Source organism: Miniopterus natalensis, chromosome 6, assembly GCF_054644295.1.
Source record: "Miniopterus natalensis isolate mMinNat1 chromosome 6, mMinNat1.hap1, whole genome shotgun sequence".
Taxonomy (NCBI): Eukaryota; Metazoa; Chordata; class Mammalia; order Chiroptera; family Miniopteridae; genus Miniopterus; species Miniopterus natalensis.
The window spans coordinates 42,347,208-42,374,057 of record NC_142086.1 but is presented as its reverse complement, the minus strand read 5'-3'; the positions used below and the strand labels follow the sequence as shown (position 1 = coordinate 42,374,057).

Sequence of the window (26,850 nt, the reverse complement as noted above, 5' to 3'; positions counted from 1 at the left end):
TGACCGACCTAGAGAGGCGCTGCAGAAAGGGCCGTGGGACCATAGACAAAAGCAAGACTCAGTGTGGAGAAGAGGCCTGCCAAGCCTGCCAAGCCTGCCAAGCCACCTCGCAGAGCCACAAGGGCATCCTGGATTTGCTTCCTGTGACCTGGTCGGGGTTGCCTTTCCAGTCCTCTCTGGGCTCATAGGCAGAAGGTGAGTGGGGCTGGGCATGGCTCAGCCAGCTTGGTTTCATTTTCGTTTCCTTCCTCTACAGTGATGAAATGTTTCCTTCATGTACATTTTAACCCAGGGTTAGTCATTTAGTTTGATTTTTCCTTTTGAGGAAGAACCTGTATAACTTTGTATAAAAGCTGTTCCTTTTATTTTACATGTCGGAAGTGTTTTGATACACTTCAGAATAGGAAAATTGTTCACTAAGAAGCTGCTTAGATGGAGGAGCTTGCAAATTAGGATTATGAAGTACACTTTGAGTAGCCTGGGGACTTGGCCCCAGGGAAAATTTTCTAATTAAAAGGAAATTTGGGGGTTTCACAAAGTTATGGAAAGTAAGGGAAAGACCACCCACAAACCCCCTTCCATCCCCCTTTTTTCAATTTCTGTTCCTCAAGAGAAAAAAGAAACCCAAGGAATTGAAGGTAATTGTGTTCTGAGAACCTTCTTCAAAAAAGTAACACCAGTCTCTTGAGAGAGGAAAAAGGAATCTGTGGATGTCCATTCGAATTATTCAGGGAGCCTTTAAAAGTATAGCTGTTGGAATGTAGTCAATAATACTGTAATACCTATGTGTGGTGTGATATGGGTACTAGATTTATTGGGGTAATCACTTTGTAAGTTATATAAATGTCAAATCACTGGGTTACACACTTGAAACTAATATAATATTGTATGGCAACTGTAATTGAAAAATTAAGTTATTTTTAAAAAGTATAGCTGTTGAGGTGATGCTCAGAGATTCTGTTATGATTGGTCTGAGGTGTGTCTCGCTGGCAGTATTTTTCATAGCTCTCCAGGCGATTCTAATGTGCAGCCAGAGTTGTGTGTCTTTGTCATGACTCCTGACAGTGTAGGCTCATCTAATGGCCTGGAGAGGTGAAAAAACACCCTTCTACGAGAAACACACCCTTGAAGTGATGTAAAGAAGAAAATTATTTAGCTACAATATACAGGGCTCAGGTAGGCACCTGAAGATCTGGTTAGGGTCCTGACTGCCTGCCATGTTCTCTGCGTGGCCTTGGTGAGCTGGAACCCTGGCTGGTGGCCTAGTGTTTGGGAGCCTCCAGCAGAAATTTGCTTTCCCTAATAGCACAGTTAATGTGCAGCCCTGCAGCCTGAGAAATGTTTCCAAACACAAATCTGATCCAGTCACACTCTTGTTTAAAACTCCCAGTGGGCCCGGCCGGGAGTGACTCAGCGGTTGAGCATCGACCTAGGATCCAGGCGATTGGGGTTCGATTCCCAGTCAGGGCACATGCCCGGGTTGCGGGCTCGATCAATGACTCTCATCACTGATGTTTCTATCTCTCTCTCTCCCTCTCCTTTCCTCTCTCTGAAATCAATAAAGATATATTTTAAAAAAATAAATAAAAATAAAATAAAATTCCCAGTGACTCCCCAAACTGCTATCAGGATAAAAACCAAAATCTCTAAGCTACATCAAACTAAAAGGCTTCTGCACAGCAAAAGAAATCAGCCTCAAAATACAAAGGAAACCCATGGTATGGGAGAACATATTTGCCAAGAATGTCTTTGATAAGGGGCTGATCTCCAAAAGTGTACAAAGAACTCATACAACTCAACAAGAGGAAAACAAACGATCCAATTAAAAAATAGGCAAAGGACCTAAATAGACACTTCTCCAAAGAGGACATACAGATGACCAAGAGACATATGAGAAAATGCTCAACGTCTCTAATCATCAGAGATGCAAATTAAAACCACAATGAGGTATCACTTCACACCTGTCAGAATGGTTCCATCAACAAATCAACAAACAACATGTGCTGACGAGGGTGTGGAGAAAGGGAACCCTGTACACTGCTGGTGGGAATGCAGACTGGCACAGCCACTGTGGAAAACAGTATGGAGGTTCCTCAAAAAATTAAAAATGGAACTGCCTTTTGACCCAGTGATCCCACTTCTAGGAATATATCCTAAGAATCCTGAAACACTAATCAGGACGAATATATGCACCCCTATGTTCATAGCATCGCAATTTACAATAGCTAAGATTTGGAAATAGCCCAAGTGCCCATCAGTAGATGAGTGGATGAAAAAGCTGTGAGACATTCACACACATGGAATACTATGCAGCTGTAAAGAAGGATCTCGTACCATTTGGGACAGTATGGATGGACCTGGAGAATATTATGCTAAGCTAAATAAGCCAGGCAGAGAAAGACAAATATCACATGATCTCACTTATATGTGGGATCTAAAGAACTTAATAAACTGATGGACAGAAATGACTCAATGACGTGGAAGCATGGGTCAGACTGACGAATCTCAGAGGGATGGAAGGGGGCAGGTGGGTGGAGGGGGAGAGAGTAACCAAAGAACTTATATGCATATATGCACAACCCAAGAACACAGACAATGATGAGGAGAGGGACTGGATCAATGGGGAGAAAAAGCCACATCTGTAATATTTTGAACAATAAAAAAAAAGGAAAAAATAAATCTCTAACCTGTCCTTCAAGGCCTTGCTTGTTGTGGCCCTGACTTGTCCCTCCAGCCTCCCCTTTTGGGGCCTCAACCTCCTGCTGTCCCCTCCCAGTGCCATATTCTCACTAAGCCCTGATTTGGGCAACTCCTGAGAATCCTTAAATCATTACTCAAATATCATTTTCTTGCACTCAGTCAGGCGCCACCTTACATTTTTGAGTAGCACTTGCTACTGTTGACAGTTGTGCACTTCTGTGTGTGCACACTGGTCGTTTTCCTGTTTGTGTTCCCTCCATTCTCCTGCAAACCATATTTCCCTCAGGCTCCTCTGCCAGCAGGTTCCAGGGAGAATCTCGCTCTGTTCTGTGCTTTGCCAGTGCCACCCTGGCTTTGTCCCTCTAGCCCCAGGGTGGGAGTGGTTCCCCTTGTGGCTGATTTCTGCACAGCCTCCCTGTCCTTTTGGGTTTTCAGCTCCCCCAACACATTTGTAATTAGTTCCCTGAGTTAAATTCCTTCTATTGGACTACCTGGCTTGGGCTCTGGTTTCCAGACTGGACCTGGCTAAGATGTTGACTTATCTGAACAGTGTGTGTCCTATGGGTTTGTAACTTAACCAAGTGCTTTTTGAAGAATCATGCACCGCTGAGTTCCTTTCTCCTGCCTGGCTGTGATGGCTTACAGTTGAGGTCCTCTGCCCTCCCATCGCGAGCCTGGTCTCAACCAGCTGCTAGGCCCAATGTAACAAGGGAAGGAAAACACAGGCCCAGTTCCAGGAACTGGCACCACCCAGCGTCAAGCCTGCTTGCCCTCCCCTTGCACTCATTTGCTACCTGACACCCTGCCTGCACTTCTGCTGTGTTAACTCACCCAGTCCTGCTCCCCCACCCTGGAGTGGGTGCTTCCCGGGCTCTGCCAACCCTTTTCTAGGCCAGTGACTGAGAGCCTCCTACTTGATGACGTCCCTATGCCCCCCTCCTAGATTCCTGAACACTATTTCCTATCAGGGGCACAGTTTCTATGTTTTCACCACCTGTTGGGACACCCTATCACTGCTGCCTGCCTGCCTCATCTGCTCTTGTCTGAATACACTATGCTTGGACCCAACACTGACCCTGAACCTGAGACAGTTTGCCAGTATGGGTCTGTGGGTACGTCTGTGGCAGATTCTGCCCTCACTCCCAGCCCCAGCCCACTGAGCTCGGGTCACTCGTTGATGATGACCCAGTGCCTGTCCTGGGATATGCATGCGTGTGTGTGTGTGTGTGTGTGTAAAATAAAAGTAAGTCCTAAAGGAGAGAAGACAGCTGTGAGGGACACTTACTTACATAGTGATCTTGACTGAGGAGGTGGCATTGCTGCTAAAGAAGGTGACCTCGATGTTGGTGTCCTTGTTTCTTGGCTCCTGCAAGTAAAACTCCACAAGGCTGTGATGCACTGGGAAACCAAAGCAGAGCAGACAACTGAGCCAGAGGTTGGCGGTGCAGTGCCCCAAAGCCCCAGAGAGTGCAGTAATGCCACTAGGAGTCTTGGCTCTACCTCTTAGTAGCTGTGTAACCTGGAGCAGATTACCTGTCACTGCAGATCCTCAGCTTCTTCAAGTGTAAATTGAGGAAAATAAAAATAGATACCCCACAGGTCTCAATGAGAATTAAATGAGTTACTACATATAAATTCCATAGACAGTGCCTGTGCCTAAGAAGCATTCAATCCATGTGAGTTTTTATTATTACTTGTAATGCTAGATTGTCCCACTCCATTATCTTTGTAGTGTGGTTTTGAAAGAACCAAAAAAGATGTCTCTTATATTAAATAATTAAATCACAAAATATAGCCGTGCCACTAGGAATCTTGGCTCTATCTCTTAGTAGCTGTGCAACCTCACGCCCCTCCCCCACCCCAGCATACGCAGTGTTGGGGAACACACTTGAATGCAGGAGGTGACTGTTTCCCTCCCCGTGGCAGATGGGTGCCTATGTGGCATCTCCACCCTCCCTGGAAGCATGGATACTGGGGGTCTCAAAGCTGGTGTCCTCGGCACTGAGTGGGCGAGCAGCTTGGCTCACGGTGATACCCCTGGAGCCTGCTGTCCCAGTGGAAAGAGAGGTTAAGGAGTGCAGTCCTTTCCTTATTAAGGGGTAGGCCCATCTGGTGGCATTTCACAGTGACTTTGGTCTTGGAGCATTTTCACAAACTCCTTTGGTGATGGGGACATAGCTGGAAAAGCCACCCTTCACCTTTCCCTTACCTGTGGTCCCTCTGGGCTCATGGGTTAGTAACAGGGCCCAGGACAGATGCCAAGAATTCACCAGAAGAAAAGAGAGCACTACATGTCCCCCACCCCCACCCAGGACAGTGCCACACCCCTTCCATCTCTCTTTCTCATTTGTTTACAGTGGGGTGTAGACTTACAGTGACGGAGAAAGTTGAACTGAAGTGGAAAATTGCAATGTGAAAAATAAAAGCTAGTTTACATAAGCTTTAGGAATTTAACTCTCTGGGCTGAGTTTGCTATATTATATCACTTCTTCTTTGCCAAATGTTATCTTTTATCAAGAAAGTTTCCTAAGGTTCTGTTTCTTCCTTCTCTAAGTTATATGGAAGTCCCAGGAGGAGCAGGTCTGCTAACACTGGGTCGGTGGGAACCAATTTGCACAGGAGCGTGACATGGGAAGCAGCACACAGAGCCCTGGATGTTTGGTCCAGCCTTGCTGCTTACTCACTGTGTTGCCTTGTTTAAGTCACTGAACCTCTCTGTGCCTCAGTCCCTTCATCTGTAAACAATAACCTGGGCATCACCTCAGAGAACATGGTGAGAATTAAATGAGGTGATTTTAAAAAAAAGTACTTTGTGTGAAATATTTGGAGGAGATTCTCTGCCCTGCCAGTGCTAGCCTGGCAGGGGTACAGGGTGACCCCTGTCCTGGTTAGCACTGCTGAGGCTCAGCCCAGGGCCATGATGGCCTGGGAGTGGGCGCAAACAGGGAGCTGGGGGCACCACCTGAACTACCAGGTAGATCTGCCAGCTGCCAGCACCACCTGAACTGCCAGGTGGAAAGCTCTACCCCCGGGGCACGAAGGCCCCAGCCTGGACGCTCAGAGCAGAAGCCTCAAAACACGCAGGCAAGCAGGTGTGCAGGCTCGCTTGTTTCTTTTGGATAGACAGGCCCATGCTTCTGGGGGCATTGGGAGGGGACCGCACAACAAATATAAAACAGAAAAATTATGGCTACATGAATCTGCGTCAGTAGGGGACCTTAAAGGCTTGTAATCTCCACGTGCTCCCCAGGCTCCCTGTGGCGCGTATTCCTAGCTGCGCAGACAGGGAGGAACCAGTTCAGGTTTCCCAGAAGCTGCGTGGGAACTGGAACTAGAACTGGGCGCCTGCCCCCCGCAGCACTGCCTCACCACTGGACAGAGCACCCTCCTACAGGCTCACCTCCAAGGGGCCGTGAGGACAGATGAGCAACCAAGAAACACGGCTGCAAAGAGCAGGTTCTCAGGAGGGGAGCAAAGAAGCGAGTGTGGAGGCAGGTGGTGGCACGGGAAGCATATAGATTTTGGAGTCAGAAGGCTTGGAGTTGAATCCTGACTCTTTCCCCCAGCTGTGTGGCCTTGGGCACATTGCTCCGTCTCTCAGGCCTCGTTTTCCTCACACCCACCTCTCTGAGTTGGGTTATCAAGGGAGCTGATACATGTGAAAAGCCCACAGTTAACTCTTGTAACCCACTTTGCTCCTAAGAGGTAGCCATGAATTCTCTCTGGCATGGAGTTGGAAACACCTGCATCTAGTTTCCCAAATTCTCTGATTGATAAAGGGAAGGAAGTTATTAATTATTGGGGTCCAGTCACTGTGCTAGTGACTTCCTGTGTACTATTTTATTTTATCTGCGCGATTGGTTCTTCGAAGTAGGTACTATTATTGTTCCCATTTTCTATATAAGGATATAGAAGTTCAGAAAGGTTAAGTAACTTCCTCCAGATCACACAGCTGGTGAGCGGTGAAGCCAAGATTCAAATCCTGATCTTCGTGACCATAGAGTCAGAGCTTTCGGCTCCCTGTCACACTGCACCAGGCCTTCTAGTACCAGGCAGGTATGGCCACAAAGATCCCTCCAGCAACCAGACACAAGTTGATGAGAAAGTCAGTTAGAATTAGCATGGCCATGTAATTTATCATCCTAACCTGCATACTTCTGTTCTGTGTACGCAATAAACCACACAGGATCCCAGGATAGCAAGCCTAAACCGGGAAGCAGAGTCACCCTAATTAAGATGCAAATCGCATAGGGAAAGATGATGGATGGTTCAGCTTGTAATGGAGTTCATAGATTCTAAGACACACTTTTCTCTCACATTTAACATCTTTATAATCACTGGCACCTTAGCTTCAATGAAATGCAGTGGTTAGAAGCAATGGTGAACAGTTGGAATATGTGAAGGGGAAGGAAGGCAGAGAGTGAGGCTCTGTATTCCTCAGGGGCCCTGACCTAGGAGGGTTGCCAGGGTGGGAGACACATAGGATGGGCACCGAGGAGGGCATTAAAAAGTATGCAGGAAGGAGGAAGCCAGGCACACACCCAAATACTGCTCTAGAGAGAGCCTATGCTGGAGGGCAGATTTCTGCAGGGGGTGGGGAGGAACTAAGATCAGTATATAAACAGAAAGTTGCTCCCAAGTCCTCAAATCCTTAGTAGAGTAATGGATTGAACTACCTCTGAAAGTTCTGGTTCTATCTGAGAACATAGCAGCTATTCCCACCCCTCCCATGACATCTTTGCTCCAGTTCTTCACCTCCCATCTTGGCTACCATGCCGGGCTGGACACAGCCCAAGCCAGAGCCCTGGACTCCGCTGGACAGCACACTGGCAGAGCTGAGCCATGCATTTTTCCCCCCCAACTCACCACAGTATGGAGCCCTGGAAGTGGTCTGGAGGTAGACTCTCACTTCCTTGGGAAGTGGCTCTATCTTGACACCACCTTGTTCCACCAGCCCTGGAAGTCAAGAAGCAAAGACAGCAGAATCCTGAGGCGGCCGCTTCAGGGTCCAAGGCACCCAGCCATATGTTAATTCATGCACCCATTCATCCTACAAACCACCTCAGTGCATGCTCATTACATGCCATGCCCTATGGTGAGTCCCAGGATACGTGCACTCAGTCCAGCTGGGGATAAACACACAAGTAAACAGGAAGTACATTCTTTAGATCGCCTGGCCCATTCTCAGGAGGTATTTCTAAGAAATTTGAAATTATGTCTCCAACTTGCAAAACAATGTACATGACAGTTTAATGGCATTTATCTCCTGCGTAGTAGGAACAGAGGAAGTGTTTGACCTGAATAGTGGTTGACAAGTTGGGGAGGGCATTCTGGGCAGAGAGTACAGTTTGGGCAAAGGCACAAAAAGTAAGGACACATTCAGTACTCTCGGGAGTACAGTAGTGAGCAGTCTCAGGGTGTTTGGTGCCAGTGAAAGTGTAATGAAAGATGAGGCTGGACACTGTGTAAAGTTGATGTTACACCTGCCAGTCTGTCACATCTGGGGGAAATCAAGACATATACCAGGGTAGGAAGTGATGTTGATTTGCTTTATTGTGGAAAGCTAGCCTTGCTTTACCATGTTGTCAAGCTGAAGTCCCTTTCATTCATGTACCAGGGGTGGAGAACATCTGGCCCGCGGGCCATATAGGCCTGGCCCTGCCAAGGCAACCACAGGCGGGACTCAAAATTCAATAAATCTAGGAGCTTTTTTCATAGCTAATTTTAAGTTGATCATTTTGTATGGCCAGTGAATGATGCTATAAATATCCAAATGGCCCTTGGCAGGAAAAAGGTTCCTCAACCCTGGATGACTGGCTGCTGTAGCTCTGAGTGGCAGCCAGGGGTGGGAAGTGGGAGAGAGAGAGGGAGGAAAGAACCATTTACACTTCCCAGAGTTTTTCCTGGGGCCCTTCAACCTCCATAACCCCAGGATGTTCCCAGCAATAATCTTCACAGGCGAGTTGACACCAGATCCCTCAGCCTTCCCTGAGTCCTTCTCTTCAGACTGGGCTGGATCACCCAGGAACCTGCCTGAGCCAACCAGCAATTAGGCATCCCTCCAGGTGGCACATGGCCACCACAGCCTCATACCTTTAAATTCTTGGGGACTTCCCCACAACCTTGATTTAGGGACTATCAAGAGTTCAAGAATGGCTGGCCCAGCTAAAAAGACCTATGCCAAGCATCCAGTTTGCAAGTGGGGTCAGGGGCTCTGGACTGTAGCAATGTTTCTAGAGAGTGCACTGAGCCTGGACCTGCAGAGGATGGGCCATGTGTGTGAAGGGTGTGTGCAGGGTAAGTATGGCATCAGGCAACAGTATCAAGAGTGAGGGCTGGGACACAGAGGGCCGAACGCCATCCTCCAGGTTCCAAGAGGCAGAACACCTCATCTGTTCAATTTTCTTTATCCCAGTTGGGTAGATTTCTTGCAAAGAAGTGACAACTAGCAAGCAAAGGGGTAGCATTTACCTATCCTTGGACAGGAAAGCAGAAAAGGGTTAAAACAATCCAGACAGTGTCCGGCAAGGAAGGCCTTGTAGCTGGCACAGGGAAAGGCCATCAAAGGACAGAGGTTCTCCAGGGCGCTGATGTAGAGGTACACAGCCCTCATGTGATCACAGATCAGATAACTGTAGCCTGAACAGGGGGAAGAAACACAACCACAGTTTCAGTTCAAGGCAAAGGGAAACCCCTGAATGCTACTTACTGTAACTCTATTGAATTTTCTATTCCAGCAGGCTGTAGGTACATGGGATATTCCCTGAGCCACATTTAAAGAATATGAATAGAAATGGTTACTGCATTCTTTCTCTTCATTTTAATTTCCCAAAGATACCTATGTGTAATCTATGAAGAAAATTGTTGACTTTGAGACCCAGTCTTCCATGAGAGCATACAGACCTGGCAATTCCGACCCCACTTCTCAAAATGAATATCTGTCTGCACATTTTACCTTCGTCATCATCACTCACAAAACCAATATTTTACAAAAAAATTTTTTAGTCTCATTAAACCCAACCCAGCAATGAGACAGTCAAAGGAATCAGCAGCAAACAGTTCACAGCCAACTTCTGAAAGCCAATGTGCTGGGGTTCACCTGGCCAACCGACTGATATGCTCAATCTGTCAAATGTCCCAATGTAACAAAAACTTGGTTTTCTTGTTATTGTTTTTGTTTATTATTTATAGTTTTGTGGTAACTCACATTGGATGAATTGTCTGGGGCTAAGAGGTCTGTAGTGAGCCACAGCTCCAGAGTTCTGGCATCTTCAAACTCTCCCTTCCCCTTGGGACACCCCCCTCCCAACCCTGAAATCAGCAACCATGTCTGAGCTGTGTGTTGATTTTCCTTTTCCCCCATGGTTGGGATACTCTATGGCCAAGCTCCTTCTAGCTGCAACAGGGAACTGGGAGGGACAAACTAAACCCTTCTCAAATTGTGTTATGAAGAAAAAATAAGAAGTAGCCAACTACACGCCACAGATATTTTCAAAAACCATTAAAACCGCACTATCTCATCTGACCAAAATTGCTGGAAACCCTATAAGTTGTTAAAAGGAATATGTTTTTGGAAAAATCAGTAAATTTGATTAGTGGTCATTCAATATAATTGTCAAAAGTAATCCTTAAAATGTCAAAAATTTGGTAAAACAGGAAGAGACTAAAAAGACAGTCAACAGAAATCAGGATAAAAGTTTGGTTATATTCATAAGAAGAATACAGGAAGACTAAACAATACTTAATACTTAACTTTTGACTTAATGTTTTTAAAATGATGCTAAGAATATATTCAATGAATATGTATATATTCAAAAAGAACATTCAGAAAAATATACTTAAAAGAGAAGAAATGTATATTTATTGAATATACTCAAGAAGATTATCTTGAAAAGAGTGTTGGAGGGTTGTTAAATTTAGTGAGTTTGGGGATATGGTCATGCAGTGAATTGATCCTGTGGCTACCTAGCTTTGGGCATGTTGGTCTATTTCTGCCACAACTAGGCTCTGCAGAGGATGTAGCTAGTGTGAACTATGCCACAAAGCAGGGCCCAAGAAAAACAGAGATTATTGCCTCAAGTGATGTTGTATCATGGCAGGGCCTAAGAAGCAGGGCAGGCAAAGTATGGATGGTGCAGGCTTTCAGTTTTAGTCACTTCTCCTCCAGAATTCCTGGGCTCCAAAGACATCCATTCATAAGTGCTGAGTAAGGCACTATGGCACATAGTAAAGGGCACTGGAAGGAAGACATTCTGTGGCCCACACTAGCTGACTCAACACAAAGGTTGTTGGGGAATTCTGGTCTCTGGGGAAGCCAAGAACCAACTGTCTGTGGCTTTCTAACCTCCATGAAAGAAGGTGGGACACCCAGGTTGGTCTTGACCTCCGTTGACGAAGTAGTCCACATGTCCAACAGGAATCCGAATACCCCAATCTGAAAAGAAGCAGAACTCTGTTACCTTCTTATGCAGGGGCATCTTATCCAAGTCCCACAGCAGAGTCCACTGGCAGCAGAGCCTGAGGCATGACCTTACAAGCCTACCCACTCTCTGTGCTGAATGAGTACCTCACTCCTTACATGCTGTGAGAATGCAGAACTAGTTCTTAGTTTCCTAAAGAGGGTTTGCTGAAAGGAAACAGAATAAATTCATAAGATGTTCATATTTGTCTAATAAAAAACAAGAAAAATATCCCTTAACATAAGTTTTAATAAATCAGTAAATGTTATAAGCTTGGTAAGTTTCCTTGTGGAATAGTTTCTATTTTGCTTCAAGCAATAGTTCAGATACATATGTTTGGGGCCACATCTCCACATTCTCCTACATATTTTTGTGCTCTCTTGACAGAACAGAAATATGGCCTGGCTACAAAGAGATGAGTTTGAGAGATTGTAGACCTCAGTTCATCACCATGACTATATCTGACCCCTCAGACTGCGTCAGATCCAGCTTCCAAAGACACTGATTTTCTCCTTCATATCATCTATCATTATTGTAAGCAATTGATTGTGTATCATTTGTTTACTGCCATCCATCCAGGGATTAAGCAATGACCTAGAAGTTATCCTCGATTCCTCTTTTTCTCTCGCTCACTACATTTAGCCCATCACCTATCTAGTCAGCTCTACCTCAAAAATATATTTTGAATCTTTCTATTTCTCTTTGTCTCTGCTGCCGCCACACTTGCCCAAGCCACCATCATCTCTCACCATCACCTCTCCCTTCTTACTGCAAACATCCTCTCCAGTGCCTCCCTTAGTGTCCTTCTGCAAGTCCATTCTCTGCATTGCAGCCACAGTACTCTTTTATTTTTTTATTTTTTGTTAATCCTCACTAGAAGATATTTTTTCCATTGATTTTTTTAGAGAGTGTAAGGGAGGGGGAGAGATAGAGAGAGAGACACATCGATGTGAAAGACACATTGATTGGTTGCCTCCTGCACATGCCCCGACTGGGGCCAGGACTGAGCCTGCAACCAAGGTATGTGCCCTTGTCCGGGAATCGAACCGAGACCCTTCAGCCCGAGGGCCGACACTCTAACTGCTGAGCAAAACCGGCTAGGGCCACAGTAATCTTTTAAGGATATCTACATCACCACCTTATTCTCACTATTGTATAATAAAATTCAAACTCCTTGCCATGGCCAACTGGTTCTGCTCCCTCTCCTCCAACCTCACTCAGTGCCTCACCCTGTTCCCACCCACACCCAGGCTTTCATTCTGGCTGTCTTCTCTGCCTAGATTGTTCTTCTCCCAGCTTTCTCAGGGTTGACTTATTCACATTTGCAAAGTCTCACCTCAAATATCATGTCTTTGGATAGACTTTCCTCAATAATTCTACTTAAAGTAGACGTCCTACCCTAGTCACCCTCTATCTCATAGCCTTCCTTATCATAACCACAATAATCTTGCCTGTTTACTTGTATATAAGCTCCACAAGAGGAGGGCCTTTACCTGTCTTTTTTCTGCTATTTACCCAATCCAGCACAGTGCCTGGCAGATGTGAGTGCCTAATAAATGCTTACTGAAGGAATAAATGAATGAACGTTTGTGCGGTTTGCCTGTAAGTTCCATGTGGGCGGGGGCCTTGCTCATGTCTGTTCACTGCAGTGCTCTCAGTGTCCACTACATGGCTCAATAAAGACTGATGTGATGTGGTTCAATTTTCCTTTGGTCACGTTAAGAAGAGGCTCCAACTTTGAAGGGCACCGAGAGGCCTCGCTTAGATAAATAAGGACCTAATACATTACCTATTTAGCAAATTTAGGGACAAAGGAGGCTAATCAGCAGGTAGGCACAGGCCTATGGGCTTTGGTTTTCTATCTGTGAGGTGAAGGGAGGAGAGGTTTGAGCCATATGATTGCATGGGTTTCTTCTAGAATCATCAATCTGTGAGTCTTAGATGCTAAAAGAAGGCTTCTGAGCAAAGGGAATGAGATGTGGACACCTCTCACTTGAACTGCACACACTTTTAGTAGAGACACATGCTATTTCTTCCCTTACCCACCACACTGAGCACAGGGCCTGTCGCATACTAATGGACACTTGAGAGGGGGTCAAAATGAGGAGGAATGTCCACCCCCTCTCCTGAAGAGCTTAATTTGGTCAGAGTAGATTCGGAGTCGGGGGTCTTTCCTGGGCCTGTCACTACTGGAGAGGGGAATTTTCAATCTTCACTGGACTGGAGAACTGAGCTCATCCCTGAGGGGACTGAGAATCTGCCCCTGGAGTAGAACGTCTCATTTCCCCGAGGCCAGGCACAGCGCCCCTGAAAAAGCAGCACAGCTTTCCCGTATGTCAGCCAGGCAGCAGGGCCCACCCTGGCACTGCCTCAGCACTGGGTTAGCGTTGAATCAGAGAGTGAGACTGGTCCACAAATGAGAAATCTCCAGCCTGCTGCTGCTAAAAATAGAACCATTCATCTTAGTGCTAAAAATATGACAGAGCTGCAGGATGTTGGGGAAGGCCTCACTGTGCAACAGAGGCTGGGGGGGAGGAAGTCTGCCCAGGGCCACACAGTGACATGGCAGTCCCTTAGACCCTGCCCTAGGCTCATTCCCCCACTCCAGGAAGGTTGTCCCATCTCACTGTCGGTGTCTGTGTGGATGGCTTCCACGAAGAGGGCGTCTCCAGGGTCCAGGCGATCCTCCAGGCTGGCTCTGGTGTACTCTGGTCCAGCAGGGTCCAGGCCTGCAAGGACAGACGGATGTCAAGGCCCCCTTTCTTTTCAGCCACAGGAACCCTCCCAGATCCACCACACAACTACCTTCGCAGCCCTTTCGGTTCAGAGTCCCTCAGCAAGGACCCAAGGGTAGAGAACGGACTCAGAACCCCCATACCCAGGAACTCCTGCTCTACTGTCTCCAATCTCCCAGTGGCCCAGGTTCTCTGGTTCTACAGTGAGCTTGATAATACCAACCATTTGGTAAGGGTTCATGTGAGTGATATTAATCCTCATGGAGTAATAACAATAGCTATACTTTTTTGAGCAGTTACTATGTGCCAGGCCATGTGCTGGGCAGTTTTACACACTCTAGTCCTCGCAAGAATACAATGAAGGAAATATTACTATCCCACATCTTAGTTGGGACCCCTTGCCCTCTCTCTCCCAAAGAGTAGACCCTGAGGTAAGGATTCAAAATGCAAGTAGCTTATCTGGAAGATCACAGAAAGCATAATGAGGGAGTGGGAAATCAAGTCATAGAAGGAAGGACTTTGTAATGAATGGAGTATCACTTTGAGCAAGTAGGTCTCTTCCCACTGGGGCTCCTCTGAGGGACTCTTAGAACATGACTGAGAGTCATTCCATTGGACAGTAATTGCCACACAACTTTAGAATCTGACTGATCAAGAGTAGCTCCTGAAGCATAAAACATACTGTACTTTTGCAAGTATTTAGCATACCATTTAAAGGTGATTTCCACAGTGGGCTAAGAAGATACGAGCTGGTACAACCCATCTTACTATTAACCTAAAAATAAAAGGTCTTTCAAAGTGAGCAACACCAAGCATCTAATTGAGATTTAAAAAAAAAAAAAAAAAATAGCTATTCAGAATCACTGACAGTCAGAAACCTAAATAATGTTCCATTTAGGAGGGAAGGGACATTTATGAGAAAGGGAAGGGGAACCATTACATCAATGAAAGGAAGGCACTTCTATTGATGCAGATAAGCTAACGTCGTGGCACCAATTCTAAACAGTATTTTTAATTTTCAGGCTGGTAGTCATCAGCCTGGCAGTTGTAATATCTGCTTTCCTACTATCCTTGCAAACAGGTCTTTGGGACAGAATGTCACTTTAGGCCCGGTCCAAAGGTTATTTTGCCCTATTTTAACATTTCATAGCTTTTAGGCATAAGATGTACAAGGCAGTTCTTCTGGGATGACAGTTCTGACTCCATTTTAAAGTGGCTCCATTTGTTTTGTTTTTTTTTACACTACAGATGTAGAAACTGAGGCTTAGAAAGAACTTCATGGCTTCTGACACTGCCATTAGAGCTCATGCAATAACACAATACTATTTTATGCAAAAGGGCCATAATAAACAAATTGCAGTAGCCATAGATGACTTGATCACAACACCAAAAAGTTCGACGCTCCCCTCTGCGCGCCTCAGCAAAGGCATCTCCAAGGCGTTCTCTCTATTTTTCTCTAAACCTGGAAGGGTGGGTGGGGAAGAATGTTACCTGTGATCCATCCCAACTGGCCTTTGTAGAAATGTCCCACCATGCCCCCAACGTGGGCCCCCAGGCTCACACCAATGATGTGGATGGAGGACTTCGACACACCCAGCAACTGCAACAGATGTTTAGAGTGGATTGCATTTGGGTCCCAGCAGCTCCTGGCCTTGCAGGGTCACACTTTTCCCTGAGGCTTTAGCAGCAGAGGGCTCTGGGCCGGACACGTGCCACTCATGCTTAGGTCGGGGGGTGAAGGGTTTGGGGAGGGCAGAATTCTCATCCCAGTAAGCCCTTGCCCTCTTGCTAGGCCCCCCACCTTGGCAATCCCCCCACTTTCCCTTTGGTCCCCACAGCCACTCTCTCTGAGAGATGCCTAAAGCTGGCCACTGGCCACTGGCCACTGGCTCTTCCTCCCTGACATGCAGGGGCCCAATCCACAGAGGAGGACAGGAGGAGAGGAGGAGGCTGGGTGGCTCTGCTGCCACCCTAAAGCTCTTCCTAGTGCGGTGCTCTCTCCTTCTAACCCCTCTCCCCTCCATAAGCAGCCAAAACCCCCAGGCTCTTGGGCACCTACCAGGAGCTCACTGAGGAAACGGGAGATATGCAGTGCCAGCTCGACCACATTTTCCACGGCTGAGGAGTAGATGGCTGTGGAGCCGTACACCCAATCCACGGCAATCACGTTAGCGTCTGCTGCCCTCAGAAGGGCAGCGATGAGCTTCTCAACCCAGGAAGGCTTTGTTCCTAAAACCCTAGTCACGGAGCCAAGAAAGGATAGGAAAATTATCTGCCTAATTGATGGAAACTGCACAATTGTCATGGAAGCCTCTGTTAACAAAATAAACCCAGAAAAAAAAGTCAAAACTAGGGAAGGGGGACACATGGGCAGTAAATCACAGCACTTTGAACACAGGGAGGACACGGTCCCAAAGTGTCCAGGGCTTCTGTCTGCACATATGGAGCCTTTGTGTGAATTATCAGGGTGCCTCTTGTTCGGGTAGATGGGGCTCTGTGCTAGGGCTCAGAACTCAGGCTCCATTTCAGCCCCACCAGCCCCCAGCCCTTTGTGTGAGGCATAAATTACACAAACCATACACACTGGTCCTGTCTGTGTAACTCATGGGAAAGAAAAGCTTTGCACATTAGAGTTAAGATTTGCCATCTTAATTCTCATTCTAGAATATAGACCTCTTCTCGAGGATGTTTTTATTTATCTGTTCATTTATTCCTTCAACAAAGAAGCCAGGCAGTATGCTATGTGCTTTGCAAGAAATTTAAAAAGTAAAATATAGTGCCTGTCACTCTGGAACTTACAGTATAGTAGCACTTTTCTAGAAGAAAAGAGAATAATTTCTTAAAATTTCAGAAAGCTTTCTTCCCAAGCGATTGGAATCAGGAAAGAAATTTTCTCAATGGCCCACAGTACTGGAACAATCAGAGCCTGCTCAAGGGGACAGCCTGGTGAGCTTTCCAGCTCTATTAGCTATCCCTGGGTTGAGGGCACACGTGTACTCAGCCTTGGATAGTGGCTAAATGTAAGATTTGCTAGGGGAGAGACTTTGGCACAAAAGTGAGGAGGGATGGACATTTAAGGAAGGGTGTGGCTGGGTCCCTAGGGTCTAGGGGTTTGAGCAGCAGAGAGAACCCAGAGCTGGGGAAATGGTGATCCTTTGTACAGTGCCTCTGTGTCCACTCCTTCACCGGGTGCCCCCAACCCTAGCTGCTCAATAGTGCTATTTCACCGCACTCTCTCCCTCTCTGCCCCCAGCAACCTGTTTCTTGACTTGCCAGTGGGCTTTGGAGAGAAGATACTGAAAGGAAGAATGGGAATTAAATTAAGACCCAGGGACTATATAGCACAACAAAATTTAGACTGTAGGACATCAAAGAAATTGAAGAAGAGAAGTGTCCAGCTCCTGAGAAATGCTAGCCTCTGGGTATGACAGAAGTAGCACCCAGAAGTGCAACTTTCTTAGGTCATAAATCCAGGGAAGAAGTGATGAAATAAAATAAAATTCTGGATTGAAAAAAGCCCACACCAGGCTGTCACCCCCAAGTGACTATGCAAAGCCTGTGACTTCACTGGCTGAGGCGAATCATGCAACCACACTTCAGGCAGGAATGGACCACCGAGATCATCTCTACAACCTCCCTGCTGTTCCATCATGGAAACCAAGGCTCCCTGTGCCGGACCAGTTTGTCCGAGATCACACACATTTATTGTCTGAGAGTGTGTAGACAAGGCCTGAGGGAGGAGTAACATGCGTGACCAACAAGAACCAGCAACATGATGTGCCTTCATGATCTGAGACGCCTTTACAGACAGCAGGAGGTGAGGGATGGGCCATGGGACAGTCAGTAAATTCATGCCTCCTCTTACGCCCCACCAGCTTCCTACGGTCCCTTTCTAGTTCTTAGCGCGGGCAACCCTACTGATCCATTAGCTCCCACCTGAATCCATGGATAATTAGTTTGGTTCCCAGAGTGACATTGAACCCAGAGTTTTGAAGGTCACTACTTTCTTCCACTAGCTTCCCGCAGCTAGGGTCCGAGGGGGTGAAGAGGAGGAACTGGACTTTGAGACTGGTGCCACGGAGGAGGTTGGCATTCTGGAAGCCCTTGCACTTCGGCTGTTGGGTAGGAGGTGTATCTCCTGGAGGAAACAAGGAAAACAAGACAAGAACGGTCCCAAGGTGAGGTCGTCGGTTCTTAGAAGGAAGAAAGAAAGAGGAACTTGCAGGCCTTATAAGTCAGCTCAATGTATATATACATTCATATAAATATATATTAGATTACATATAAATTATATAATATATATACATTTCTGTATATAAGCAGACTCATTTATGAAAAGCTGCATTATTTCTGAAAACAGGGTCTGTGAATATTTTTCGCGTCTAAAGACAAAATGCCAGAGATGAGTATGAAGGTGGCTCAGCCACAGAAGATGAAAGGCCATGGCGAAATGGGTACTGCTACAGACTAAACTGAGTTTCCCTATAAACCCGTATGCTGGAGTCCTAACCTCCAGCACCTCGGAATACGACTGTATTTGGAGGTAGGTCTTTACAAAAGTAAGTACATTAAAAAGAGGCCATAGAGCTCAGCTGGTGTGGCTCAGTGGATTGAGGGTCAAGCCATGCACCAAAAAGTCACTGGTTCGATTCCTGGTCAGGGAACATGCCAGGGTTTTGGCCTCGGTCCTTTGTAAGGGGTGCGCAGGAGGCAGCCAATCGCTGTTCCTCTCCCATCGATGTTTCTGTCTCTCTGTCTCTTTCTCCCTTTCTCTCTTAAATCAATAAAAACATGTTAAAAAAAAAAAAAGGTGATTAGAGTGGGCCCTAATCCAATATGACTGGCATTCTTACAAGAAGAGGAAATATGGACACAAACACAAAAGAAAGATGAGAAGACACATGAAGCAGATGGTCATAGACAAGCCAAGGAGAGAGATCCTTCTCTCACAGCCCCCAGAAGGAACCAGCCCTGCTGCCACCTTGATCTCAGACTTCTAACCTCCAGAACAGTGTGACAATAAGCTTCTGTTGTTTAGGCTGTCCAGTCTATGGCATTTTCTTATGGCAACTCTAGCAAAGTAACACAGATTTATAAAAACTAAACAAAAAACCCTGAGCAACAAAATAAGCAGTTGCACTGGGACGAGGTTCACTCTGGTCTCTACACCCCAGTCCAGCCTCATCGCTTCTCATCCTTCTGAGCAATCCGGAGCCTCCGGTGCCCAGCATGGCTGCTTAGCCTCAGCCAGATGTCAGAAAGGAACCTTCACAAGCTGTACCTACTCCACAGCACCTCACAACAGATACATTGAAATGGGATATGTTATGGTCAAGGTCATTGAAAGGCCTTTTCAAATACTGAACTGAAAATGGTTGCATGAAACGTTTTATTTTCCTGGCAGCTGAACATCTGGCCCATCTTCAAAAGCCAACATCCCTCCCCATATTTGCTTCTGTGGCGAAGAGGTGTGGCACCCGGCTCCCAGCGTGGCTTGCAGGGAGAGACCAGCAGCAGCAGGCACACGCTGACCCAGGCCACCGGCCCTCGTCATGGTGCTGTCAGCGGCTACCTCGCATTATGCCACGGGACAGAGCCATCTGCAGAATTAGAGAGGTCCAGACTACAGACTTTGGTTTGTGCAGCTCCCTTCATGAAGAAGACAGCAATTTTAGTTTTCTGGAGTGGTTAGCTGCCTTCAGAGGTAACTGGAGAGCACGTATCCGAGAAGCACATGGATCTGGGTGCAGTGAGGTGTGGTACCATGAGCGGGCTGTGGGAACCACACCCTCAGAGAGTACTAAGGCACACCAGGGGTTTCACCACCTCTGCATCTGAGCCCCAGACCTGGCCCCCCAGCCCTCGTGCATGTCTCTTCCTGGACACCCTGGCACGAAGCCCCCCTGCTCCTCAGCCTTCAACCTGAGCTCCCGCAGCACACGAGAGAGATGCCTGGCACGGCTACGTCTGCCTTCCCCAGCCTCTGGCTTTGGAACGAAAAAGTGAAAGGACTCTGCTTGAGCATAAGACTTGAACCACATAAATGAGTAAATTTTCTCTGTTGGTCATATAGGAAAAACTTCTTCCACCAGAGAATTGACAGTCCCTTTAAATGAGTTTCGTATGTCACAAAGCAAGGCCCACAAACAACGAAGAATCGATATGATTCAGACATTATCTAAATAAAATGTAATTGAATTATTTTAAAATACAGTTGGAGATTTTAAAACCCCTTTTGGGTTAAAGAATAATCACAATGGAGACTAGAGAATATTAAAAAGTAAATGACAGTAAAACCAATGCATACAAAAACTTGAGTAAAGTAACTAAAACTGCATTGGGAGATAAGCTTAATCTCAAATGCAAATACTACGAGAATGAAGGGAAATACATAGATTAGGTAAATTAATGTTGTAACTCAGAAAGTTGAAGAAAAACAATGCAACAACTCCAAATAAAATATAGGGAAAGAACTATAAAGGATATAGTTGGAATTAAAGAAAACATTGAAATATAAATAACATTGTTAGCAACACAGTTGCTCAGGCCAAACTTTCTGGAGACATCTTTGACTCTTTCCCTTCACACCACACCTACAAATGGCTCTCCCCTCAGGACAAGATACTCAGAACTAGACCATTCTCACTACCTACAGAAGTCCCCCCTTATCCCTGGGGGATTCCTTCCAAGATCCCCTGTGTATGCCTAAAACTGCAAACTGTACCAAACCCACTATATACTATGTTTTTCTTATGTATACATTCCTATGATAAAGTTTAACTTATAAATTAGGCATAGTAAGAGACTAACAACAATAACTAATAATAAAATAGAACAATTATGGCAATATACTGTAATAAAAGTTATGTGAGCCCGGCCGGGTGTGGGTCAGTGGTTGAGCATCGACCTAGGATCCAGGTGACAGGGTTCGATTCCCGGTCAGGGCACATGCCCAGGTTGCGGGCTGCAGCCGATCAATGACTCTCTCCTCATTGATGTTTCTATCTCTCTATCCCTCTCCTTTCCTCTCTCTGAAATCAATAAAGATATATTTAAAAAACAAAAAACAAAAAACGTCTGTTACTTATTTATGGAATTCTCCATTTAATATTTTCTGATAGTGGTTGATGGCAGGTAACTGAAACCGCGGAAGGTGAAACCATGGGTAAAGAAGAGACTACCATATGCTGTTATCTCCATGGCCTACAATTGCTTTTCCTGCTTTTCACCTTGGCTCCCTTCAGTCTATTTGCAACACAGTAGCCTAAAAAGTAAGTCAAATTATATATCTCTGTGCAAAAACCTCCAAGTCATTTCATTTAGAATAAAATCCCAAGTTCTAATAAAGGACTAAAGCCCTAAATGGTCTAAACCATCTCCTCCAGGACCCTTTTGCTAATCTAATGGTTGCTTCCTCTGTGTCCTCTTAGCTCTTCTTCCCTCTGGACAGGTTCCCACTTTAGGCCTTTGCACTTGGCTGCTCTCCAGACAGCGTCTCTCCCCAGACATCCACGTGCCTAATTCTTTTCCTCCTTCAAGTTATTGCTTGTCAAATGTCATCTTCTCTCTTCTAACCATCCAACTTAAATTGCAACCTGCCTATACTCCTCACCCCAGTTATCTCAATTTTTCTTACCTTGGTCTATTTCTTTCTATTGCAGTCATTACCTTCCAATACACTATAAAATGTGTTAGTTTGTTATTAAAGTTTTTGTATATTGATTTCCCCATATTAGAATATTCTTTCAGAGAAGGCAGAAATTTTTACCCATTTTGTCCACCCTACTGCCTAGAATAAATAGTACCTGCCACACACAATAAACACCAAGAGCTAGTTCTTTGAAAAGAATAATAAACTAGATGTACTTTTGATAAGACAGGGTAAGAAAAAAAAAGGAAAGCCACAAGTAAACAGCATAGGGGGGGAAAGGGGGATATAAATACAGTAGATTCTTTAAACCATAAAGGAGTATGTTTATATACCCACCCAAAAGTTTAAAATACAGATGTTTTTCTAGGAAAAGTATAATGTTCTCTAAAAATATAGCTTGCTGAAACTTAGTCAAGAAAGAAAAAAATCAAAGTCAAATGTAGAACTGTAACATAAAGGAATTTAAACAGTCATTTTAAATCTATTCATCAAAAAGCCCCACCAGGCAAGACAGTTTTATAGAGACATTCTCCCAATCCTTCCATTCCTGTTTTATACACAGTTCCAGAAAATAGAAAGTGGGAGGAAGAATCCAAACTCATTCTATAAAAACAACCAAAATATCACAACTAGACAAAGACAGAAGGAGAAAGGGAAACTAAAGGCCAATTTCACTATTAAACACAGACATAAAAGCCCTAGATAAAATAACAGCAAATCTAAATCCATCAAGGATAGCAGAACAAAAACACATCCTGGCCAAGAAGGACTTACATCCAAGGAGTGGAAAGATGATTTAACATTAGAAAATGTATTAATGTAATTCATGTATAAACAAATGAAAGGGAAAAAAACATGTTCATCTCAGTAGATGTAAGGGGAGAAGAATAAAATTCAGCACCCAACAGTGCTTAACCTAAGAAAAGATCTAGCAAAAGCCTATAGCAATGATGATACTTATTGGTGAAACCTTAGAAGCATTCCATTGAGAACTGGGAACAAATGAGAATTTTGCTGTCACTGCTTCTATTAAATATTGTACTGGAAGTCCTAGTCCCAACCAATGAAACAAGAGGATTAAATGGGATAAATTTATAAAGTTTAAAAAGAAGAAAAAATTAAATTTATAAAGAAAAGGGGGGGGGGCAGAATTGCCAGTGTTTGCAGATGATAAAACTGTTGATCATTTAGGAGTATGGCACGTGGCACAGCGACTCATGCTCATGTACCCCCTCCCCCCAACCAGCGCTCTAACCAAAGAGTAATGACAGGTGAATATCAAAAGAGAAAAAACTGTCTTAGACAATCTCAAACATAAAAATAGTATCTCCATACAAGAACAAGAACAGAAATGCAAAATGGTGCTGGGTTCCAGGTCTGGGAGAAGGCAGTGGTTGTAAGAATTCAGCCCTGTGAGGTCCCAGAGTGCTCCGTGTCAGGTGTGGAGACCAGCAGCAGGCCCACCTGTGGTAGCCAGCGGTGGAGAGGGGCTCCCTACCTCAGGAAAGGAAGCTAAAACCAAAATTAAACAACAACAAAAAATCAATACAAACAAAAAATAGCTATCAACTTTTTTCCTGGAGCTATCGCTTTATTTAGGGAGGCAGGATGGAAAGATAAGGCCCCGTTAACAGGAGCTGAGACACTGACCTGACTGGAGGAGAGACTTTGAAGATAGGGTGAGGGGGGAGATAGAAAGATAGAGGCAGAAAGTGGCCAAAACCAAATTTTTCGTTGAAAATGAAAATGTAACTAAGTTATTGTATTAGAAGTCAAGATAATAGTTACCTTTGGGGTGGTAGTGACTAAGAGGGGATACAGAGAATGGGCCTGAGGATGCTGTTAATGTTTAATTTGTTGATCTTCCAGATGATGGTTACATAGGTGAATTCACTCTGAAAATTCATTAATCTGTGTGTTAATAATCTGTGTACTCTTCTGTACATGTGTTGTACTTTAGTAAAAAGCTTATTTTAAATAGCCTACAAACATATATATATATAAAGAATTCAAATGTTTACAAAGACAGTCAATAAAACAAATAAGTGGATCATGAATTCATTCCAAGTGAAATAAAATTTTAAAAACCTTTGACATAGACTTTAAAATAAGTATGCTGAGAATATGCAAGGATAAAAATAAAGACAGAGTGTAAGAAATTATGAAATAAAAACAAGCATAAATAATATAGTAAGATTTATAAGAAAAAGTTAAACAGAAAATTGGAAATGAAAAAGAAAGTTATTGAAAAAAGAAATAAATCCTACAATGTCTAGTACAGAAATAAAAAACTTTTAAAGTATAAAAGTGCAGTTAAAAAGTACAGACAATAGCCCGGGCCAGGTGGCTCAGTTGGTTGGAGCATCATCCTGTACACCAAAGGGTTGTGGTGCGGGTTCGATTCCTGATCAGGGCATACCTAGGTTTTGGGTTCAATCCCGGATCAGGTGTGTATGGGAGGTAACCAATCAATGTTTCTCTCTCACATCAATGTCTCTCTCTCTCTCTCTCTCTCCCTCCCTCTTCCTTCCTCTTTTTCAAATCAATTAAAAAATAACCATATTCTTGGGTGAAGATTAAAAAGATATATATTTTAAAAGTATAGGCTTTTAATGATAAATGAGGCTCCAATATCATTTATCTAGTAGTTGTTCTCTAAAGGAAGAGAATGGGAGAAGCAGCAGTATTTTGGAAAGATAATTGCTAAGAATGAGTTCACTAATAAAAAATGATACACGCGGTAATGAGCAAGATACAATAAATAAGTAAATCTATACTAGGCAGATTATAGTATAAACTGTAGAACATTCATGATAAAAAGATATTCTTTAAAAATTCCCAGACAAATGCATTGAAAAACTAAAAAAAAATGGGTAATTTTCTAGAAAAATATAACTTACTGAAACTGACTTAAGAAAAAATAGAAAACCCAAATAAACCTACTAGCATCAAAAAATTGAATTGGTAATCAAGAGTCTTCTCTGGTCCTAAAATACACTAGCGCCAGATGGTTTCATTGAGAACTCCACGCTTGTGAAGTACAGATAATCTTTATCTTATATAAACTATTTCAGACAATAGAAACTTATTTTATGAGGTTATAATAACCTTAGTATCAACACCAGATAAGGGAAATATAAGAAAGAAAATGATAGATAAATTTCCTTTATTAACATATATGCAAAATAATAAATATAAATAGGTACAAAAATAAAAATAAATATATATACTTATTTATATATATTTGTTTATATATTTATCTCTCTATTTCTATATAAAATATATATATATTTCTATATATATATGGAAGTCATTTTATACACACACAAATAAATGACACATGAAGCTAGGCAGCACCTTTTAAAAGCAGCCCATTAATGTAGATAGTAAATATACTCATGCAAGCTGAACTTTGGAGCAGGGATGGAGTGCTGAGTAGAGGAATGCAGTTTGGCAAGGGAGATAGGAATCCTGAAAGCCCTCTTGGAAGTTAGGAAGAGCTGAAATGAACGAAAAGACAGTATGAGAAACTCTAGGCAGAGGAAATGCCACACTCTAAAGCTGGGATATGAGATTTCAGTGTCTTGTAGACATGGCAGAAAAGCAGTCTGCTGTTGGGCCCAGGAGGAGGAGCACTTTCTATAAGGGTGATGCCGCTGCTGGGGGCAAGCAAGGATCTTCACCAGTCAGAGAATTTCAGTGCCACAGGAGGGTTTCAGTTTGCTATATTAAGGAAGCGGTGGGTGGGGTTTTTAACGGGAAAGGTAGAATGCAAATGGCATGTGTGGGAAGTTTTCTTAACGGGCACCCACAGTTGGCAGGGGCTAGTTATCAGTGTCCTGCTCGGAGGGATGATAAACCTGAATTTGAGTTGGGTCAGCAATATTAAAAAGGACGTCTCACAAGCTCAGTGACAAAATCGTTAATTTGGAAAATTTATATCTTGGACTGGTGAATATCTATGGGGTGAAAATGAATCATATTTTGGAATTAATCAAATTTTATTTTCTTAGAGTCATCCTGGCTTGTGCAAGGTAAAAAGGAGTAATGAGAGTTTGAAAGGGAAAAATGAGTGGAACAACCAGGGAAGTTCAATTTTTCTGACTTGAGAAAGTGCCCTGATGACATCATTACCACTATGATTGTTGGGCTTTTTCTCCCCCTTGTAAATTCATCTCAGGAGACAGGGCTTTTAGGGGGCCTTCCAAAGGTTAGCACTGCATACATAATGGCCTGAGAAACAGAATCATTCCACCCAAGGCCCGAGCCCCCGATTTACCTGCAATTCCAACGCTGAACCACAAAAGGAGCCCCCATGACCAGAAGAAACGTCTCTGCCAGAGGCCAGGGCACATGGCTGAGTCCAGTCTCAGAGCTGGGGTAAAGCCGGCCCCAATGCCAAAGACATCACATAACCCAGCCACTCACAGTTTTCAACACCCAGCACCCACGTGGGTCTCACTAATGGTTAACTAGCCCCATGACCTGTAAAAGAAAAAAAAAACTTTCCCTAATTGTTCAGCTTCCACAGTTTCTTGGTTTCTTCTTCTCAATGAAAATAAATACTCTTTTCATTTTCTTTTCTTTTCTTTAACCCTGGAGACATTGAAACACATTGTCCTTCCTCTTGGAGCCAAACATCATCAGAAAACTATTTCCTGCACCTCTCCCACTTCCCATTATAAAATGTTAGTAAAAACCAAAGCAGAAGTCTTTCATCTTTTGGTGATTACAAAACCCTCATTGTACTGGAATTATCTGTGGACATGTTTGTATCCCTAGGAAGACTCTGAGCAATTTGAGGGCAAAGACCTTCTCTTCACATGTTTGAATCCCCAGTGTCTACCACAGAGCTGAGCTAATAATACATGTTTCATGTGCATTTAATGGGCAGAATGGAAGAAGAGTAAGTTTGCCTCTGGAGAGTACTAGTCTTTCAGAGAGTCTTCGGACTAGAAATGGAATCCAGTCTCTAGGAAGAGATGCTCAGCTTCTTGAATTCACAAACGAAGAAACCAAATAGTAGAGAAAGAAAATGACCTTATAGAGACCCTGTTGCTAGAAGTGGCAGAGCTGGCCTAGAACCAGGGCATTTCCAGTGTACCTTGTGGCCTCGTCCACCAAAAGGAGTGGCTGAAACCACAGAGAGCTAGTTCTAGGCATTTGGGGGGAGGGGGAAGGGCAGAGTATTTGCTCCTTAAACGGTAACACGTTGCTATGCGGCAGAGAACCCGCCAGCAGAGCCAGTATCGAACTTTCTGGGCAATAGCTCTATAAAGTGAGTGAGTCATGCTCTGAACCTGCA

At 44.3% G+C, this 26,850-nt stretch overlaps 1 protein-coding gene across 1 annotated transcript in view; it reads right to left on the bottom strand.

The window, feature by feature from the left end:
• The window catches only part of PLA1A (phospholipase A1 member A), a 35,525-nt gene extending 9,231 nt beyond the window's left edge, over positions 1 to 26,294 (bottom strand). The window contains exons 1-9 of the mRNA XM_016199899.2: positions 25,825 to 26,294; positions 17,831 to 18,032; positions 15,954 to 16,131; positions 15,386 to 15,494; positions 13,787 to 13,888; positions 11,045 to 11,134; positions 9,172 to 9,339; positions 7,567 to 7,656; positions 3,990 to 4,098 (exon numbers count right to left, since the gene is read on the bottom strand). Coding sequence (XP_016055385.1) covers positions 3,990 to 4,098; positions 7,567 to 7,656; positions 9,172 to 9,339; positions 11,045 to 11,134; positions 13,787 to 13,888; positions 15,386 to 15,494; positions 15,954 to 16,131; positions 17,831 to 18,032; positions 25,825 to 25,900 — 1,124 coding nt within the window. The 5' untranslated portion in view covers positions 25,901 to 26,294. The remainder of the gene's footprint in view (positions 1 to 3,989; positions 4,099 to 7,566; positions 7,657 to 9,171; positions 9,340 to 11,044; positions 11,135 to 13,786; positions 13,889 to 15,385; positions 15,495 to 15,953; positions 16,132 to 17,830; positions 18,033 to 25,824) is intronic.
• Positions 26,295 to 26,850: the final 556 nt, after the last annotated feature.